The sequence below is a fragment of the Elephantulus edwardii genome, unplaced genomic scaffold (genome assembly GCF_000299155.1).
Source record: "Elephantulus edwardii isolate Elephantulus edwardi_28Jun2011 unplaced genomic scaffold, EleEdw1.0 scaffold00253, whole genome shotgun sequence".
Classification (NCBI taxonomy): Eukaryota; Metazoa; Chordata; class Mammalia; order Macroscelidea; family Macroscelididae; genus Elephantulus; species Elephantulus edwardii.
Window position 1 is genome coordinate 2,155,218 of NW_006400003.1, and position 21,577 is coordinate 2,176,794.

The 21,577-nt window shown below is 36.6% G+C and overlaps 1 protein-coding gene across 2 annotated transcripts in view; it reads right to left on the minus strand.

Moving 5' to 3' along the window:
- NCAM2 (neural cell adhesion molecule 2) overlaps positions 1 to 21,577 on the minus strand; it is a 781,544-nt gene that overhangs the window by 95,650 nt on the left and 664,317 nt on the right. For both annotated transcript variants that reach the window (XM_006899357.1, XM_006899358.1), the window contains 2 exons: positions 2,752 to 2,871; positions 868 to 989 (listed from right to left, as the gene is read on the minus strand). In XM_006899357.1, the coding sequence (XP_006899419.1) occupies positions 868 to 989; positions 2,752 to 2,871 (242 nt within the window). The remainder of the gene's footprint in view (positions 1 to 867; positions 990 to 2,751; positions 2,872 to 21,577) is intronic.

Sequence of the window (21,577 nt, forward strand, 5' to 3'; positions counted from 1 at the left end):
TTTATTGGAAAAAGAGAACGGTGTTCACAGAGAAGGATTTACATGGTGGCTATAAAAATGGGTTTAACCACAGCCAAACTCATGAAGAGGTCACAGGAATGGGCAATATTGTGTTGTACTGCACAAAATGTTATTCTGATTCAGAACAAACTTGATTGAATCTAACACTAGTAGGAGAAACCAATATGTAGTGGTACTTTTGAAAAAGTTATTAGGAGAAATTGTTTTCCAGCTGAAAACAGAGACATAGCTCAATAGGCAATGTTCTACACTTATCTAAACCTACCTGGCATGCATTATTTCTCAGAGTTTTCAAAAGTCCAAATTCAGTTCTTCATTTCCAAAGACTCTTAACATTAGTGTTAAGTCAACAGAGAAAAACTATTTTGTTTTCCTTTCAGTTTCCTATGAAAACTTCTGTTAATTAGCAAGGATAAATCAAGTGGATTCTTTAGTGACATAATTTATTCTCAGAAAAATTATATTAATAATCCTGCATAGAGTAACTACAAATGACAAAAGGGCTAATCTTAGGGATATTATTAGTATGAGGAATTGCAGATAAAAATGTCCTGTGAATTTTGACAGAAGAAACATATAATATGCTATCTCATTCCTAAAATGTTGTCAAATCCAGTATTACACCTAGACATCTCTAGGTGAAGCCCAATACTATTAGGATTGTGAGTGTTTCAGAACATATAATAAATTTCTCTAGTTCAAAACTCACATTTTTAATTCAGAAGTCTACTATTCTCCATTGCTGTTATTTAATATGCAGTTACTTCAGTGTATCCATGAATTTAATATAAATTTCATGCTATTTGAAAAGACTTGCTAAACATCAGTAATAAACATGCAACTTACACTTCTATATTTTACAATATATTCCAAAATAGGTGCTCCTCCGTCGTCTTGTTTGGTGATACTGAGTTTAAAGCTCTTCCCACTGCTTGGCTGCCCATGGATTGATGGAGGACTTGGTTCACCTAAATACATAATACAACATACTTCACATTCACACACATATTAGATGTCTATAGAAACTGCATGCTAACAAAAGGGACAGTGTCATGTAATAAAAAACCCCCATGAATTTCACTATCGATTTGCTATTTGGCAGCTGATGTGATATCATCTCTAATCTTCATTTCCCCATCTAAGAAACAGCAGCATTCATAAAATTAGAATTATGAGAAAATTATAAAATTTTTCATGTGAATTGTGAAATATTTCACGTTTATTGATGGAAAACACTCTGAAAACTGTACTCCATTATATAAGTGAAATCTTTATTTCTCTTACTATTCATAATAAATGATTCTATGTGTTTCATGAATAGGATACAACTATGAAAGAGACACATTAACATATTAATTTGTATGGGTTATATTTTAACCAAGAAAAATTACTGCTTAAGCGTTTTCTACTCTTACAAGTTTTGTTTTTTAGTTTTATCAAGACATATGTTGAAAAAAAATTATGATTTTCTTTTTATTTTGGGTGGAGTGTCTTATTTGCCTGTACCTTGATTTTTTTCCTTTGCCAAATAAACACTTGCATGTGATGTTTTTATTTACATGAAACTCTAATTATAATTAAGGTGTTCAAAATATTTTATAAGATATTGATGAAATGAAATAAAAGAATTCAAATGTAAAGGACAAATCAGGACTAGGAAATTTACAATGAGAGCTCCTTGCTGTGTGTCCTTGGTTTGATATTGTAGGAAACTTTCCTATGGTTTCTATAATTATAATTTTGAAAGGTAGATTAGAAAAAAAATTTAAACTGGAGGTGAGATTATGAGAAGATGTTTTTTGAATGGGAAAAAAATAATGAAGGACTGACATGTTAAAAGGCACTACCATTGAGTATAGGGAGCTCTGGTGACCTAGCGGCAAGAAGTTGCACTGCCACCAGCTGCTCTGCGGGAAAGGATGGGCAATCTCCACCTTAAAGTAGAGCTGTCTCTGAAAAGCTGCTGGAGGGTCAGCTATGGGTTGGTTCTGACCAATGGTAAACAACAACAACAATCATTGAGTACGGAGAAAAGAGAATACATTTAATGAACTTTACAAGAACAAAGATAACTTATCACTAATTTAGGTAAAATAATTTATTGTGTCAAATTTGGCTATTCTTCTATGTTTATATAATAAACAAAATTATGTGAAGATATTCTCTCATTTATCAAAATGTATACATAAGCAAACATTTTTAAAGACATAATTTTTTTTAATTAATTCAATTATCTGCACAATATTCCAAAGCAGGATACAATAATTATGAGAACAAGCCACTATAGTTATCAATTCCTTTAAGTCACTATAGTAATGGATTAATTTAGTACTTCCAATATTCTCATATTAAAGGGTATATAATTTGTGGGATAAAGACAAGAATCATAACCCATCAAAATAATAGACATTTTCCTCTATAGTTACACAAAAATAAAGTCTTAACATTACAATCCAGTTACTCAAAATACGCAAAAAGTAGGACAGTCTTTCTAAGAGACAGTTTTTCTGTTAAAAAAAACAACTATGAATTTCATGCATCTTCTCTTTTTCCCTCAATCAGGAATGCTACTATTTTTCTTAATCTCAGATCCCATCATTGTTATAAACCACTTAAATAAGGACCTAATTCATTTCTGAAAGTTTGGCACTTCCTAATGCATTTTAAATACATTTTTGTGCAGTTACTGGAAAGAATGTCAAAAGATACAAAACAGAACAGATTACTTACGAACTGGTAGTGTTTGAAAAATTTCTATTTTACTGTAGTCTCCTTGTCCTTTTCCATTTACAGCAGCAACCCTGATTTCATATGTTGTATTTGGTTCCAGGTTGTTCAAAACAACTATTGCTAGGGGGAAAAAGAAATATATATGCTTAATGAATTTTAATAAGAAAAAAATCACTGTACTTTAATCCTGAGTGAGTAATTTCTAGGTAAGGCCTTCCATGGAATATCTAGAAAAAACTTTAAAAAACATATGAAAAGAACTTTGTGTGAACAGTCCTCTTCCTGCCTTATATTCTAGGTACAAAAATTCAAAAATTAAAATTATAGCTTATTTTGTGATGCTTATATTCTCTACGGAGAAACTAAAACCTCTTTTAAAATATGTTATTAATAGCCATAAAAATAATGAAAAAATACTTTCAGGTTACAGTTTCATTTGCTCAAAATATTTGCTGATGTTGTGTGTCCTTTAGTCACCTGCAACTCTTAGTGGGCCCATGCACTGTAGCTCTGAACTCTGTCCTGCCCTGAGCCAATCTCACTGTCTCCGACACATCTCTCCTTACCCCCGTCATTGTGTCAATTCATCTCATCTAGGATCTTCTTCTCCTGTGCTGTCCCTCCATCATTCCAAGCATGATGTTCTTCTCCAAGGACTGTTTCCTCCTGGTAACATGTCCACTCTATGTGAGACAGAGCTTCAAAATCCTTGCCTTTAAAGAGCAGCCTGGTTTCACCCTCTGCAGGTAAAACCTACTTTTTCTCTTGGTGGTCCATGGAAAGTTCAACACTTTTCTCTAGCACTACAACTCAAAGACATCAATTCTTAGTCATTGTCTAGCTCTCTGATACATAGCAAGTAATTGAGAAGACTATTGCCTGGATCAGGCACACCTTAGTCTCCAGACTGACACTATTGCTCTTTAGCACTCTGCAGGGTTCTCTGACTGCAGATTTTTCCAATGCAAATTACCTTTTGATTTTCTGGCTGCTGGTGCCAAAGGTGTTGATTGTGGAGCTGCGCAATCTGAAATTGATACTAACCTCAATCTCTTCTCTATCTAGGTGCTGCCAATTGGCCCAGTGGTGAGAATCTTTGTTTTCTTGACGTTGAACTTCAGTCCATAATGAGGACTGCAGTCCTTGGCCTTCAGCAGCAAATGCTGCAAGCAGGGTTGTGTTATCGGCATAACACAGGTTGCTGATGAGTCTTCCTCCAATTCTGCTGTTATATTACGACTCTCAACCTCCCAAAATATCTGTTCCACATGTAGATTGAAAAGGTACGAAGATAGATCCATGATGAATGCCTTTCCCTATTTTAAAAACATGCAGTGTTTCCTTGCTCTATTCTGATGACTGCTTCCTGGTCCAAGTATGTATAAACATGGGCACAATCAGGTGTTCTGGGATTCCCATTCTTCTCAGTGTTAGCCACAATTTGTTGTGATCCACAGAAATGCCTTTGCATAGTTAACAAAATACAGATAGACATTCTTCTGGGATTCTCTGCTCTCAAACAAAATCCATCTGTCATTGGCTATGATGTCCCAAGTGCTACAGCTTATTCGTAAATCAGGTTTATTTCTGGTAGTACTTGTCAATGTATTGTTTCAGTCATTTTTTTATACTCTTTGGCAGAATTTTGCTTGCCTGTGATATCAGTGATATTTTTTGACAACTCTATACTCTGTTAGATCACCTTTTTTTGGAACAGGATTACCAAGGGGTCTCTTCCAGTCAGTCGGTCTAATAGCTCACCTCCAGATTGCTTGGCATAGCTTGGTAAGCATGTGCTGGACAGCATCTGTTTGTTGAAATATGTAAATTGACATTTCACCAATTCCTGAGTCTTTGTTTTTTGTCAATTCCTTCAGAGCAGGTGGTCTTAATCCTTTATAACCGTTGCCTTCTGATCATACGGAGTTTCATGAATTCCTTTGTTCTCAAAACAGTATTTTTTTTAAAATATGAGATTTAAAATATGTATCACGGGTCTGCAGTAAAGAATTTCAAACTGCTCCAATATTAGCCTGAGTAATATAAAATCCTGTGATTAAATTATTTTATGCTATCTTAAAGGATGTCTTTTTCTTTCCTGTCAAATTCCTGTTCAATGATACATTGCTTAAGATTGGATTCAACAAGATACAAAACTGCAAAAAATACAGGGATATGTAAGTTTTTATTTACTTCTTTTTCTGGGTCATTTTAGAGCAGTAGTGCAAAGAATGTTGACTACTAAAGAACTTAAGAGGCCTAGTGGTAACGAGTAATGCTGCCAAACAAAAGGCATGTAATTTGAGTTCACTAACTGCACTGTGGAAGAAAGATAGCCAGCCATGAGATTTACAGTCTCTGAAAACTCACGGGAGGTTCAGCTTTGAGTAGGTTAAGACGTGACAGAATAACAACACTGTGGATTTCTATGAGATCAACAGAGATTTAAGAAGAAACCCCGGTAGCATAGTACACTGTTGTTGTTATTATTATGTGCCCTCAAGTCGCCTGTGACTCACAGTGACCTTATGTACAACAGCCCTAAACCCTGCTCTGTACTGTGCCAACCTCGTTGCCTCTGACACACCCATCCTGATCACCCCAGTCACTGAATCAATCCATCTCATAGAGGGTCTTCCCCTCTTGTGCCGTCCCTCTACCCTCCCAAGCATGATGTCCCTCTCCTCCAAGGACCTGTCCCTCCTTACAACATGTCCAAAGTATGTCAAATGAAGCCCCAGTATCCTTGCCTCCAAGGAGCAGCCTGGTTTAACCCTCTCCCGGAAGAATCTGTTTGTTTTCTTGGAAGTCCATGGTATATTCAATACTCTTCTCCACTGCCACAGCTCAAAGGGATCAAGTCTCCTTCTATCCTCCCTAGTCACTGTCCAACTGTTTGATGCATAACAACTGATCGCAAAGACCATAGCCTGTATCAGATGCACCTTAGTCTCCAGAGTGACACCTTTGCTCTTCAGTACCCTGGAGAGGTCCCTAACAGCAGACTTTCCCATTGAAGTACATTTTCTGATTTCCTCACTGCTGGTGCCAAGAATGTTGACCATGGCACCAAGCAAACTAAAGTTGTTAACAATCTCAGTCTTTTCACCATCCATCAGGATCCTGCCATTTGGTCCAGTAGTGAGAATCTTTTTCCTCTTGACACTGAGCCTCAGTCCATGCTGAAAACTGCAGTCCTTGATTCTCTGCAGCAAGTGCATGAGGTCATCCTCAGTTTCAGCAAGCAGGGTTGTGTCATCTACATAATGCAGATTGTTAATAAATCTTCTTCCAATCCTGATGCCACACTTCTCCTTATAGAGCCCAGCCTCTTGGATAATCTGTTCTGCATACAGTATGAAAAGGTATGGAGCATGGCAAAATTCTAACTGAAAGTCAGTGGTTTACCTCAGGAAACAAAAAAACATAACAACAGAAACCAAAAGATGAAATATCTTCCCTGGTTAAGATTTATAACCCAGGAGACCTGATGGGAGTTAGAATCTACTTGGTAACAGTGGTTGTGGTTAGAGATTTTACTATAGATTTTACATCTTCACAAATTTAGCTTGTGAAAGCTAAATTCAGTAAGTAAATAAAACTAAAATTAATAAGTAAAAACTTTTTCCCCTATCTCCAGTATTTTACTAAACAAAGAGGCAGCAGTGGTATGGTAAACAGTAGTATATTTTGAGAGGTCAATGGGAAATTATGCATGATTTAAATTAGAAACTCAAGAAAAATGGTTAATTCATAATAGAAATAGATTTAATCTATCGTGTGGCATCAGAATTAGAGGAAGAGTCATCAACAACCAGCACTATGTAGATAACACAGTCTAGCTTGCAGAAATGAAGGAGGTTTGCTTCAGAAGGTCAAGGATTGTAGTATTCAATATGGACTGAAGTCCATATTAAGAAAACAAAGATTTTTACCATTGGGCAAATTGGCAGCATCTTGATATATGGAGAAGAGACTGAGATTGTTAACAATTTCTTGGTTTAAAAAAAAAACCCAAAAGCTTGCTTGGTTCCATAATCAACACTCTTGGCAATAGCCATCATGTAATCAAAAGGCAAATTGCATTGAGAATGTCTGCTGTCATAAATCTGTCCAAAATGCTAAAAAGCAATAATGTCAGTCTAGAGATCATGGCTTGACCCAGGCCATGGTATTCTCAATTACTTGCTTTGTATCAGAGAGCTGGACAATGAGTAAGGATGACAAAAAAAGAACAAATACCTTTGAGATGCAGTGCTGGAGAAAAGCATTAAACATACCATAAACTGCTAGGGAAACAAACAGGTCTGTCCTAGAGAGGATGAAAATCGATCTGTTCCATGGTGGCAAGGATGGCACAGAGCAGTACAACAAAACAAAACATTAAATTATATACAGCTGGGATAATATTTGTATTTGGTCTTACATGACTAAATAAACCATGGCTAACTATGATTAATACACTTAATAGAATTTCAACAAATTTTTTAATATATTATACGTTGAATATGCTGTCATTGTTATGTACCATGGGGTTAGAAGCAACGCACAGCTGACCTTCCAGTGAATGTTCATAGGCAGTAAGTTGCACAAGAGGAGATTGCCTGTCTTTATCCCATAGAGCAGTTTGTGGACGCAAACCACCGTCCTTTGGGTTAGCAACACAACTCTTTACCACAAGGCTACTAAAGCTCCCTATGTATTATACAAATTGTTAGTACATTCTTTCCGGTAGGTAATAAGAATGGAAATTCACTTCACTAACATTTTAACTTCTAAACCATATTAATCTTTTGTTGAATCCATTTTAGTTTTGTGCTTGCTCTATTGGTTTCCCATATTTAGCATCATATCTTTTACTTAGCTCTTCATTGAATTATTTATTCACATTTATAAATGAAAGATTTCTTGAACACACTATAGGGCTCTTTTCTTTGTTTAAAATGGAGAATTTTGAAAATAGATGTTAGTAAGTAAAGGTTTATGACAGAAATACCTGTTTAAAGTTCACCCAAATGTTAATCTACTAAAGTTCCAAAAGTGCATAAAAAGGATATATTTTCAAATGGAAACATTTTCATTCATATTTCACAGTTTGACTATCTAATTTTAGAAAACTATCTTTGTTTTGTATATACATCATTATGTCAAATTTTCAGCTTATAAAACATGACATCATAATTTACAGAAGTGAATAGGGGAAAGGTGTATTGTCATGGAAAATCCACTGACTGACTCTATAGAGATAAAAGGGAAAACCAAGGATTGAATTAAATTATTTCCAAGAACATAAAGAGACCTATATTTGTACCAATTCCAAAGAAGGGTGACCCAACTGAATGTGGAAACTGTAGAAAAATATCACTGATTTCATATTCAAGCAATATTCTACTTTCTATCCAAAAACGACTGTAACAGTACATCAGCCGAGAACTGCCAGAAGTCCAGGCTGAGTTTAGAAGGGGTCGTGGTACTAGGGATACTGTAGCTAATGTTAGATGGATCTTGGCTGAAAGCAGGGAATACCAGAGGAATGTCTATCTGTGTTTCATTGACTATGCAAAGGCATTTGACTGTGTAGATCATAACAAACTGTGGCTGACTCTGAGAAGAATGGGAATCCCAGAACACTTGATCGTTCTAATGCGAAACTTATACTTGGACCAGGAGGCAGTCGTCAGAACAGAGCAAGGGAACACTGCATGGTTCAAAATTGGGAAGGGCGTATGCCAGGGATGCATCCTATCTCCATACCTTTTCAACCTATATGCAGAACAAATTATCCGGGAGGCTGGGCTCTATGAGGAGAAATGTGGGGTCAGGATTGGTGGACAATTTATCAACAATCTGCGTTATGCGGATGACACAACCATGCTTGCTGAAACTGAGGAGGACCTGAAGCGCCTGCTGCAGAGTGTCAAGGACTACAGCCTCCAATAAGGATTGAGGCTCAATGTCAAGAAGACAAAGATTCTCACCACTGGACCAATTGGCAGCATCAAGATGGATGGTGAAGAGATTGAGATTGTGAACAATTTTAGTTTGCTTGGTTCCACGGTCAACACTCGCGGCACCAGTAGCCAGGAAATAAAAAAATGTATTGGGATGGGAAAGTCTCCTGTTAGGGACCTCTCCAGGGTACTGAATAGCAATGTTGTCACTATGGAGATTAAGGTGTGCCTGATATAGGCTATGGTCTTTGCAATCACTTGTTATGCATCAGAGAGTTGGACAATAACTAGGGAGGATGGAAGGAGACTTGATGCCTTTGAACTATGGTGCTGGAGAGAAGTATTTAATATACCATGGACTGTCAAGAAAACAAACATATTCTTTCTGGAGACGGTTAAACCAGGCTGCTCCTTGGAGGCAAGGATTCTGGGGCTTCATCTGACATACTTTGGACATGTTGTAAGGAGGGACAGGTCCTTGGAGGAAATGGACATCATGCTTGGGAGGGCAGAGGAACGGCGTAGGATCCACCTATGAGGTGGATGGATTTAGTGACTGGGGTAATCGGGATGGGTGTGTCAGAGGCAGTGCAATTGGCACAGGATAAAGCAGGGTTTAGGCTGTCGTATGTAGGGTTGCTATGAGTAGGGTCGCTATGAGTCCTAAGTGACTTGATGGCACCTAACAACAACATAATAAATTGTGTTTTTCTGAAAATTTATATATATATATATATATATATATATATATCGTTACAAAGACAGGGAGATACAACTTTGTAGGCTGGTCAAATACATTATGGAAGAGAGTAGAGAATCACATTGCGTGTAGAATTTAAAATGCTAAGAAGTTGGAATTTTACCGATTTTACTGTCCTTAAGAAATTTTTTTTTTTTCTGAAAGTAAAACAAATACATCAACTGCTTAAGTGCCATGTAATTTATCAGTGCACTGGTGGCCTAGTGGCAAGAAGGTGTGCTGCAATCCTGATGGTGTGTGGTTCAGATCTAACAGCTTTTCCATGGAAAAAAGATGGGCATTCTCCTTCCTGTGATTAACAACCTCTGAAAACCTGCTGGAAGGTTATCTATGGGTCATTTTTTACTCAACAGTACACAAGAACAACAACAACAACAGCAGTTCAAATATGTCTCAAATTGTAAAACAGGTTGCTGTAGGTCATTCAGTTTGTGACTTTTTTTTTTATGCCAGCATTAAGAAACCAGTACACAGCATACACAACATAATCAAAATGTTGTCTGGGAACAGTTTTATATGACAGAAGGTTACATTTATTTAAAACATTATGACTCAGAAAATGTGGACATATGGGAAACACATTCATGTTCTAGTCTGGCTGTAAAAGCTCTGTCAAAATTGTATGTTTTAGTCTGTAAAGACCTTGATTAACCTCAATTTATCAACCACTGGCAGGGATCTAGTAAAGTTTTAATGCTGAGTAAGTCTTTCTGATTACAAATAATAATGATGTTGTTGTGGGCTGTTATGTCTGAACTGATCACCCAAAATCCATCAGAAGCGATGCAATGCCAACTGTGTAAACTCCACTCTGCTGGAAAAAAGATACATTAAACTTTTTGTAAAATAAAGATTGGAGTCAGTCTGTCCTGGCCTGTTCACAGTCTGTTATGAATGTCTGATACACTTCAGTTTCATTCTCTTGCTCCCCTACTTGGTGTCTTCTTCTTGTGGCTGTGTTCTCTCAAAGCCTCACACTCAAGTTAAATTCTTCTATTCCTTCCTCAAAAAGGCCCCTGGACCTCTTTGGAAATCATACCCTTGACAATGGTGGGTTTTGAGAGATACTAAATTGCATAGAAGATTCCTCATCCTTCCACTGAGAAACAGCTCATGAATTTGAACTGTGTGCCTTTGGGATAACAGCACAGCTTCTTACCACTAAGCCATTTTACAAATAATGATATTGTGGTTAAATGCCAAAGATGAGGTTAGCTTGACTTTAATTTACATTCAATTATTTAGCTTGATAATATTTAACAAGAAATGTATTAGAACTTAAAGCATATATTTTAAATGAAAGATAACCATATATCAATAGAAGTCAGGGATAAAGAATTCATATTTTAGATACATCCTCTAAATTAATTTTGGTTAAAAATTCATGACTATAGAACTTCCAAAGAACTGGAACATACCTCTGGAGTAAAAAGCAACACTTAAAATACTCTTGATATTTAAAAATTATGTAAATAATAACCATAACATTATAAAACAAATCTATCTTTCATTTGAATTATGCTATATTTCATTTCAAAAGTCTTTCTAGTATGAATTATCCCTAATCTTTTTCCTCTACCATTTTAATGGTATTGGCTGACACAAAAGAATTTCAAGAAACAATACATGATCAAGAGACAATGGTGATAAAGGAGGAAGTGTAGGCAGCACTGAAGAACTTGCTGAAAAGTTAAGTCCCGGGAAGTGATGGAATATCAATTGACATATTTCAACAAAAAGATGCTTTCCTGGATATGATCATCAGTTTGTGCTAAGAAATCTAGAGGACAACTACCTGACCAACTGACTGGAAGAGCTTAATATTTATTCCAATTCCAAAAAAAGAAAACCTGAGAGTGTGTGGAAATTATCAAACAATATCAGTATTATCACACACAAGCAAAATACCTCTGAATACTATGCAGAAATGACTGAAATAACACACTGGCAGAGAATTACCAGAATTACAAGCTGGGTTTAGAAGAGGCTTTGGCACTAGAGACATTACTGTCAATGTCAAATGGATCTCGGAAGAAAGCAAAGAGTACCAGAGGGATAACTATCTGTGTTTAATTGACTGTGCAAAGCCACTTGACTGTGTAGTTAATCTTGAGGAGAATGGGAATACCAGAACACTTGATTGTGTTTATAAAAAACCTATACTTGGAGCAGGAAGCAGCTCTCAGAACACAGCAAGAAAACATTGCACGGTTCAAAATCAGGAAAGGAGTGTCACAGGGATGCATTCTGTCTCCATACCTTTTCAATATATGCAGAACAAATCCTTCAGGAGGGTAGACTTTATGAATCAACAACCTACATTATACAGAAGACACAACTGTGTTTGGGGAAACTGAGGAAGACCAGAAACACTTGCTGCAAAAGGTCAAGGAGTGTAGTTTTGAGTATGGACTAAAGCTCAACACCAAGAAGACAAATATTCTCACCAATTGACCAACTGACAGCACCATAATGGATGGAGAGGAGACAGAGGTTGTTAAGAACTACAGCTTGCTTAGCTTCACACTCAATACTCTAGGCATGAGCAGTCAGGAAACCAAAAGATGAGTTGCACTTGGAAAATGTGCTGTCAGGGACTTCTTCAGAGTACTGAGAAGCAACGATATCAATATAGGGACTAAGGTGAGCCTGATCCAGAAAATGGTCTCAATTACTTGCTGTGCATCAGAGAGCTGGACAATGGCCAAGGATGACAGAAGATAAATTGATACCTTTGAGTTATGGTGATGGAGAAGAGTCCAGAACATACCATGGACCACAAAGAAAACAAACAGGTCTGTCTTGAAGAGAGTGAAACCAAGTTTCTCCTTGAAATCTAGGATTTTAAAGATCCACTTCACAAACTTTGGACATGCAGCCAAGAGGGACTGTTCCTTGGAGAAGGACATCATATTTGGAAGGATAGAGAGGGAGTACAGTAGAGGAAGACCCCAGATGAGATGGGTTAATACAGTAACAAGGGCAATGGGGGTAGGTGTGTCAGAGTCAGTGAGACTGGATCAGGACAGAGCAGACTTCAGAACTATTGTACACAGGGTCATTATGAATCACAGGCAACTTGAAGGTGCATAACAACAATAACAACAACAGCAGCAGCAACAAGTATATCTCCAGAAAGGGAAAGCTATTTATTTTTTAGTTTGTTGTCAATTCAATATTTTGTCATATTTTCTCCATATTTTTCTTCTAAGTGTCAGCGTTTCCCTATGTACTAAATTTCATTTCCTAGTAATTGGTAGTACAGAGAAGTAAGAAGGGTGTAGCCATCACTAAAATAATATCAAAATGCCAAATTCAGTGTATAAAAGTTAGGATTTATAGGTGACACTTAGAATTATAAAGGTGAGGTGTGAAAATAAATATGCTGATCCAAGTTTACAGAGTTATATACAAAAAAGAAGCTGATCTTTTTGAGTTGTTTTTGTACCTGAATATAAAGGTTCTGTACAATAACCCTTATTATGAGGTTTATTAACATTGTGTGAATGAACACTAAAATTTTTAAGGGAAATAGAAAGAACTTCATGAAAATGGGAGAGAATAAAGAGAACAAAATAAATAAAAAAGCAAGGGAGGCAAAGCCTTGATCTGTAATTTCACGTGCTTTTCTGAAATAAGAGGATATGTACATCAAATAATCCATAATTTACTGGTACCTTACCAAACAGACTTTGAACACCCAAAGTGAACCTCAAGGCAAATCACCACTTGAAATATGAAAGGTTATGTACTCCCTTTATATTAGTGTGGCACCATAAATCACGATGTTAGCTAATGCAAGAATGTATTCTCCCTAACTGTGTCCATACAATAGTGTAATTGTTCCACAAACTGAGGTGTGGGAGAGACTGTTCTTCTATAATGTAAGAAATTAAAACAAAAAAAAATAGTTATACTAGGTTACAAACTAGCAAAAGTTACCTGAAGAATAAATGGAATAAATTAAGGTATAAATATAAATATATTTAAATATATAAATATAGCTGTATTAAGGTAGCATGATTTGAAAATCCTAATTTAATTCTTTGAATGTCGTACATAATCATAGATTTTTCTTCTCTTGGCAATAGGAGCAGTGCCTGCATTAAAATCTGGATTTCTCATTAATAGAATATTTCCACATTTTATACACACACACACACACACACCTCTGGTGACTCAGTGGTACAGACTTGTACTGCCAACCCCAATCCAATGCCTGAAGTTGGAGTCTATGATGTGCTTCACGGTAGAAAAACAGGTAGTCTCTTCCCTTGTGAATTACAACCTCTGAAAACCCAAGGGAGGGTTAGCTATGAATTGGTTCTGACTGTAAGGCACATGACAACAAAAATATAAATAGAGTTGAGTTTCATAAATGAGCATATCATTATCTTTTGGATATAAATTTCTGAAGTACATAATACTATGAGACAGGTTAAAATAATGATATACTGTCAAATGATAAGACGATATGAATTTGTTTTTGCTATTTTCTTGAATGTGAAAATAGTACCAAGGAAGGGTCTTTTTTATTTAGAGAAGCTGAATAAAATATTTTTGTTCGTTTGTTGAGATAAGGCATAGCACATTTCTTCCCCTAGCTATCAAGAAAAGCAGAGGGTACAGAATATTTACATCCCTTGGAGCAAAGAATATTGCATAGTTGCTAACTAACTAGGCTAAATGGAATTCCCGAGGCTTGTTGTTGTTGTGTTCCTTGAGGTCAGAACTCACACATAGCTGACCTGGTAGGTTTTTCAGAAGCTATAAGTCACATAGGAGGTGATTGCCTTACTTTCCCCATGGAGCAGTTTGTAGATTTGAACTGCATGTTACCTTAGGAATGCTACCTCCTCATGGTCAAAATCAGAGCTAAGCTAAGATAATTTTCCCAAGTATCTTGGATAATTTTGAGGATACGGGGTGTGGTGAGGAGAGCTCATATTGGCAGGGAGAAAAAAAAACCACACAAAACAAAAACAAACAAACAAAAAGCATAAGGCTCAACGCTGAGGTGCTGGTGAACACATTTCTTAAGCAGTTTTGACTGAATTTGGCTATTAACCTGGATTATTACACTTAAACCTACTCAGTATGATTCTGTGTGTTCTGTGAGCTATTGTATCAGATATTGGAGCCAGTAAAGCAGTAAAACTGGTGTTGAGATGGGTAGAAAGAGGTATGGGAGCATGGGCCTCATGACTGTCTTCACGGAAATTGGTTTTGTGGTGTTGCTGCTGTTGACAGTTACAGTTTCACTTTGTGAAGCTGGTAAAGGTCAAATATAGCCATCCCACGTGGCCCTTGCTTTTAAACATCCTTGTAAGCAAGGATAGCAAATCTTGATCTTATGTACTTGGAACATGTCAGCACAAAAACTAGTTTCTGAAGAAAGAGATGGATTGAGAGTGGCTGAACAATGAGCTCAAGCCACAGAAGAAACTTTGGAGACTGTGTAGCACGGTGTGTTTTCTTCTATTGTGCATAGGATCCATGTGGTAGAACCATTTCAATGACATCTAATAACAAATCCCAGTAAAGAATCACAAGGACTCTTGCAAAAAACAATGAACTTGCTCTTCTTTATTCTTTTATTTCCTATCATTTAACACACAAAAAGCACACAGTCTAAAGAAATGAGGTTTAATTGTGAGTTTTAGCATCAATGATATTTGGGTAGAACTTGTTTTTTCAGTATATTCTTAAAAATGCTTCTTCATTTTCAAGAGTTCTGTTACTATTAAACAGCATGTTATGTTGATAGGAACAACAGCTCTGAACCCTGCTCTATCCTTCCTCTCAGACTCACCCCCATTGTCCCAGTCACTGAGTCAATCCACGTCTTTCAAGGTCTTCTTCTTCTGTGCAATTCCTCCACTCACTTAAGCATTATATCCCTCTATGAGGTTAAATTCTAATTTTTGAATAATATTTAAATGTCTCTGAAATAGTTCTTTCTTTTCATAGTTAACCTGGATATTTCAACTAGTTCTAACTAATTGCTTTTTTCCAGTAAAATCTCAGCCCTTAAATATCTAAAGGTTTCAAATTTTTTTGTCCTTCTAATAAACTTATTCAATTTTGTACCTAATGTTAAGTATCAAATTTCTTTGTCATCCTGCTATAAATTTATTCCATTTTTCAAGAAATGTTAAATACTCAACCACATTCACGAGTCTTGGACAAGATTTTCACATAGCTAAACACAGCTTGTTGCTGTGTGTGCTGTTACAAGGATCATGACTCACTGCCACCCTATGAACAACAAACCTGAACCATATGCTATTCTGTGCCATCCTTATCAGTCCTGGCTATTTGAGATCATTTCTACAGCTATATTATCAGTCCATCTCATTAAGGGATTTCTTCTCTTTTGCTGATCCTTTATTTTACAAGCACGATGCCTTTTCCCAACGAATGACCCCTTCTAATAACATGTCCAAAGTATGTAAGATGAAGTTTCACCATCCTTACCACTAACAAGCACTCTATTTGGATGTTCTCCAAGACATATTTGTTCTTTGGCAGTCCACTGGACAATCAGTACTCTCTTCCAATTTACTACCACAATGAAAAGTCATCAATTCATTCTTCTGATATAAGATATAAACACAACTAGACAATATCATTTATATGTAACGTTAGTGGAAAGATTGTATTACTGTGCTGCAATTCCAAAGACACACAATTTCAATTCACCAGCTTTTCTTGTAAAAGGATATGCAACCTCCTCCTCTGTAATTTACTGCCTCTGAAATCCTGTGGAGGTGAGGCTACAAGTCCGTTCCAACTTGACCTTCAATGGCATGCAACAACAATGGAAAGAATGCATTACATTTAACATTACTATTTTGAGAGAATATACATTATTTTGAGGGAGCTCTGGTGGCATAGTCTCTAGGGAGACCCAAAGGCTGCACCTCTCTAGCTCTTTGAATCCACCAGCAATTTTGTGGGGAAAGATGAGAAGTCACCTTCTGTGAGATTTAAAGCCTCTGAAAACCAATAGAGGATTGCTTATACATCAGTTCAAATGAGATGAAACTGAGGTATATCATTTTGAGTCTTGAGTTGGCAAAAACTGTTTAGTATTTGATTAGTCAATAAGTGGGTTATGTGTATTCAGAAATGGCTCAGGAGAGAGACCTGGGGTTTTAATTCCAAAAAGTTAAAATATTAAATGCACTAGGGAGCAATTCAACTTTGTACACACAGGATCAATATAAGTTGGAATCAATACATCCACACCCAATACCAGAATAAGTATTACTTTGAAGAATTGTTTAATATATGCTTTGAAAACTAATATAAATTGTGAGCTTCTAACAGGTTGACTATGAATCTATTGGATAATCAAATTAACTTTCTTCTAATACATCATTCAGACTTAAGACACTCAAACAAAAAATTTACTGAAATCACACTCAATATTAAAAAGTAATTATTTGAATACTGAATTTTATAATTGGAACAGCAAATATCTCCAAAGCAAACTTTCAATGACTACTGCAAATTATTTGACCTCAGATCTATCCCATCAGAATTTAAAAACCATGTCAGGAACAGGTTTGAGGCCTTGCACACTAAGGATAAAGGCCAGATCAGCTGTGGGAAGATAGCAAGAATATTATTAATGAAGAATGCAAAAACTCATTATCAAGGCAGAGGAGGAAGAAAAGACCAAGACAGATGTATGAAGAGACTCTGAATTTTGCGCTAGAGCCTTGAAAACCAAAGCAAAGGTAAGAAAGAAGAAATTAAGGAGCTGAATTGAATATTTCAAAAGGCAGCTTGGGAAGAAAAAGTAAAATATTATAATGAAATGCTCAAGGAACTGCAGTCAGAAAATCAAAAGAGACAAGCTTACTCAGCATTTCTTAAATGAAGAAACTGAAGAACAACTTCAAACCTCGAGTTGTAATACCTATGGATACTAAGGGGAAAATGTTGAAAGACCCAGGAAGCATCACTCTATCAAAAAAGAATTTGGTGACATGGAAGAATTTAATAAAACATATGATCAAGAGACTAAGGTGATGAAGGAGGAAGTTCAAGCTGCTCTGAAGGAATTGTTACAAATAAGCTTCCAAGAATTAATGGAATAACAATTGAAATATTCTAGTAAACAGATGCTGCCCTGGATGCACTCACCAGATTATGCCAAGAAATCTGGAAGACAACTACCTTGCCAACTGACTTGAAGATATCTGAACTTATTCTCATTAAAAAAAAAAATAATGACCTCTCAAAGTGTAGAAATCATTGAACAATATCACTAATACCACACACAAGCAAGATCCTGTGGAAGATTATCTAAAACTGACTGGAATTGTACATCAGCAGATAACTTCCATATGTGCAGGCTGGGTTTAGAAGAGATATGGCAATAGGTACATCCCAGCCAACATCAGATGGATCTTGGTTGAAAGCAGAAAGTACCAAAGGAATGTCTGTCTTTGTTTCACTGACTATGCAACGGCATTTGACTGAGGAGAGAGGGGGAAAGTAGTGGCTAACCTTGAGAATAATGAGGATCCCAGAACACTTGATTGTGCTCATGTGAAACTTAAACTTGGACTTCGAAGCAACAGTCAGAACAGAGCAGGAAAACACTTCATGGTTCAGGATAAGGAAAGGTGTGAGGCAGAGATACATTCTATCTCCATAGCTATGTGCAGAACAGATCATTTGGAAGGCAGTTTTAAGAGGAAGAATGAGGAATGCAGATTTGAGGAAGACTCATCAACAACCTGTATTATGTAGATGATGCAACCCTGCTTGCTGAAGCTGAAGAGGACATGCATTTTTTTGCTTCAGAAGATCAAGGATTGTAGTTTTCAATATGGATTGAAACTCAACATCAAGAAAACAGAGATTCTCACCACTGGACCATTTGGTAGCTCCATAATAGGCAGAGAAGAGATTGAGACTGTTATAACTTAGCTTGCTGGTTCCATAATCAACACTTTTGGCACCAGCAGTCAGGAAATCAAAAGAAAAATTGTACTGGGAAAGTCTTCTGTCAGAGATCTCTCTAGAATACTGAAGAGCAATGACATAAGTCTTGAGACTAAGGTGTGCCTGATCCAGGCATGATCTTTGCAATTGCTTGCTATGCATCAAAGAACTGGACAATAATTAAGGATGATTGAAGAAGAATCTATTCCTTTGTTGTGGTACTGGAGAAGATGTTGAACATACCTTGGACTGACAAAAGAACAAACAGATCTGGCCTGGAGAGAGTGAAACAGGCTGCTCCCTGGAGACAAGGATTTTGCAGCTCTGTCTCACATACTTTGGACACATGGTGAGGAGGCACCAGTCCTTGGAGAAAGACATCATGCTTGGAAGGGTTGAGGAACAGCACAGGAAAGGAAAGCCCAGGATGAGATGGAATGACTCAGTGACTAGAGAAATGGGATTAAGTCTGTAGAACAAGATGAGATTGGTTCAGGATAGGGTAGGTTTCAAAACTAATGTACATAGGGTCACTATGAGTCACAGATGACTCAATGACAAGTAACAGCAACTATAAATTACAGAGGGTAAATGAGAAAATAATGAAATGACTCCATGTTCAAGTGAGACATTTTGAATATACTAAATCTTCAAATAGAAAAAAGAAATTAATGCACATATATAACAATTCCCTTTTGCGTGCTTGTTTGCTTTTAATGGGCAATATGTTCTCTATAAAAAGACACTGATTGAGTGGAATCTTATATTGTAATATTTGGAAGGAGGTCATGTGATCTAATTTGTTGCACAAATTTATAATGTTAGGTGCAAAAGCTTATAATCATTCTTGTGAGATTCATTTGCATTTAGTAAAGTTTAATAAAATGCAAAGGAACATAAATTTCTAATGCTTAATTGCTATCCCTAGGACAATTTGACATAATTCCCCAATGTATCTAGAGAAGGGAAATGCATATTAGACCTATGAAAATGCAAATAGAAGTACTAACCACCTGCTTAATGTCAAAAACAAGTGCAACACATTTTTGCTATGTAATTCTTCTTCTTTTATTAAGAAATTTGAGAATTTGCTGTCTGCTAAAAAACCACAGAGCAGGTGGTTTCTCAGAAAAACACACAAAACAAACAAAAACCCAAACTTGACATTTTTAAGCTACTAGGGCTTGAATGGTTGAAAAGGCCTGAACGTAACAGTGAGTCAGATGTATTTTTATATTAAAACTTTTTAGGATATCATGACTTAAGATCACAAATGTTTAATTTGAATGAGATTATAATTTTTTGGTAACAGGAACAACTGCAAGAAGACAATTTTTTACCATTTCAAAATACAGTTGTGTTCTTTCAAACATCTTTATAGATGGGTTATATGACAGATGAGATTAATATTTATTAGAAACACCCACAAACAGAGCAAGGATAATAACATCTTTGGATTGTGAAATTTTATTTCTAAGCCACCGTGAAGAATTATTAAAGCTAATGGAAGAAAGAGCGGGTAAAATGTAGAACTCAATAAGTGACAGAAAAGAAACCCAACTGGCAGAAAACTATACAAATAAAATCCTTGCATGTGCACACATGCACACACACATACAGACACACATTGAGTGTGGTCAGAGGGAGAAGGATAATATAACATGAAAAGTAAAGAAACAGTATTCAGGTATTGTTTTGTTTTGTTTTTGTACATTATCACCAAAAACTAAACACTGCATGGTTCAAAATCAAGAAAGGAGTGCATCAGGGATACATCCTATCTCAATAGCTTTTCAATCTATACGCTGAACAGATCATTCAGGAAGTCGCGTTTATGAGGAGAAATGTGGCATCAGGATTGAAGGAAGATTCATCAACAACCTGTGCTATTCAGATGACACAACCTTGCTTGCCAAAACTGAGGAGAACATGAAGCATTTGCTGCAGAAGATCAAGGACTGAACTCTCCAATATAGACTGAAAATACACATCAAGAACACAAGGATTCTCACCACTGAGCCAATTGACAGCTACATAATAGATGAAGAAAAGACTGAGGTTGTTAACAGTTTCAGGTTGCTTGGTTCCTCAATCAACATTTTTTTGTATCAGCAATCAGAAAATCAAAAGACGAACCCTATTAGGGAAACCTGCTGTTAGAGACCTCTCCAGAGTACTGAGAAGCAATGACATTAGTTAAGAGACTAATTTGTGCCTGACCCAGGCCATGGTCTTCATAACTTGCTATGCATCAGAGAGTTGGACAATGACTAAGGATGACAAAAGAAGCATTAATGCCTTTGAGCTGTTGAGAAGAGGAGTGAACATATCATGGACCACCAAGAGAATAAACAGTTCTATCTTTGAGAGGATAAAACCTAGTTGTTCACTGGAGGCAAGGATATTGAAGTTCCATATGACATAATTTGGGTATGTGGCCACGAGAGACCAGTCATTGAAGAACATCATGCTTAGAAGGGTAAAGGGATAGTACAGGACAGGAAGACCCCAAATGAGATGGATTGACACAGTAACTGAGGTAATAGGGGTAGGTTTGATGAAGTCAGTGATACTAGCAGAGAATAGGTCAGAGTTCACAGCTGTTGTGCTTAGAGTAACAGGTGACTTGATGGCACATAACAACTACAACAACAAATATGTGTGTCCATGTGTGTATGTGTGTATTTCTGCTTATTCCATAAAAAATTACTTCCATGATGAAAAAACTTTTATTATTTGATATGGCATGCCTGGAAGGGCAGGGAGGGACAGCACAGTCTTCTGTGCTGGAAGACTCCAGATGAGATGGACTGGTACACTACCTGGGGTAGTGCGGGGAGGTGTGTTAGAGTCAGTGAAACTTGCCCAGGCTAGGACAGGCTTCAGAGCTGCTGTGCATTGGATCTCTGTGAGTCACAGGCAACTCAATGGCACATAACAACATCAATGTTGAACATCTCTAATACCTAAAAATATCTAAATACCTACCTATCCTACAATAATTCTGACTTTTAAAAAATGAAATACATAAGGTATATATTCTATCTATATATTCTGGATACCCCATATATATCTATCTTTATACACACTCCCTCAGGAAGTTCCAATGGACGTGTGGTTGAGTGTGCTTTGTAATTATAAAGGTATGTGCTTC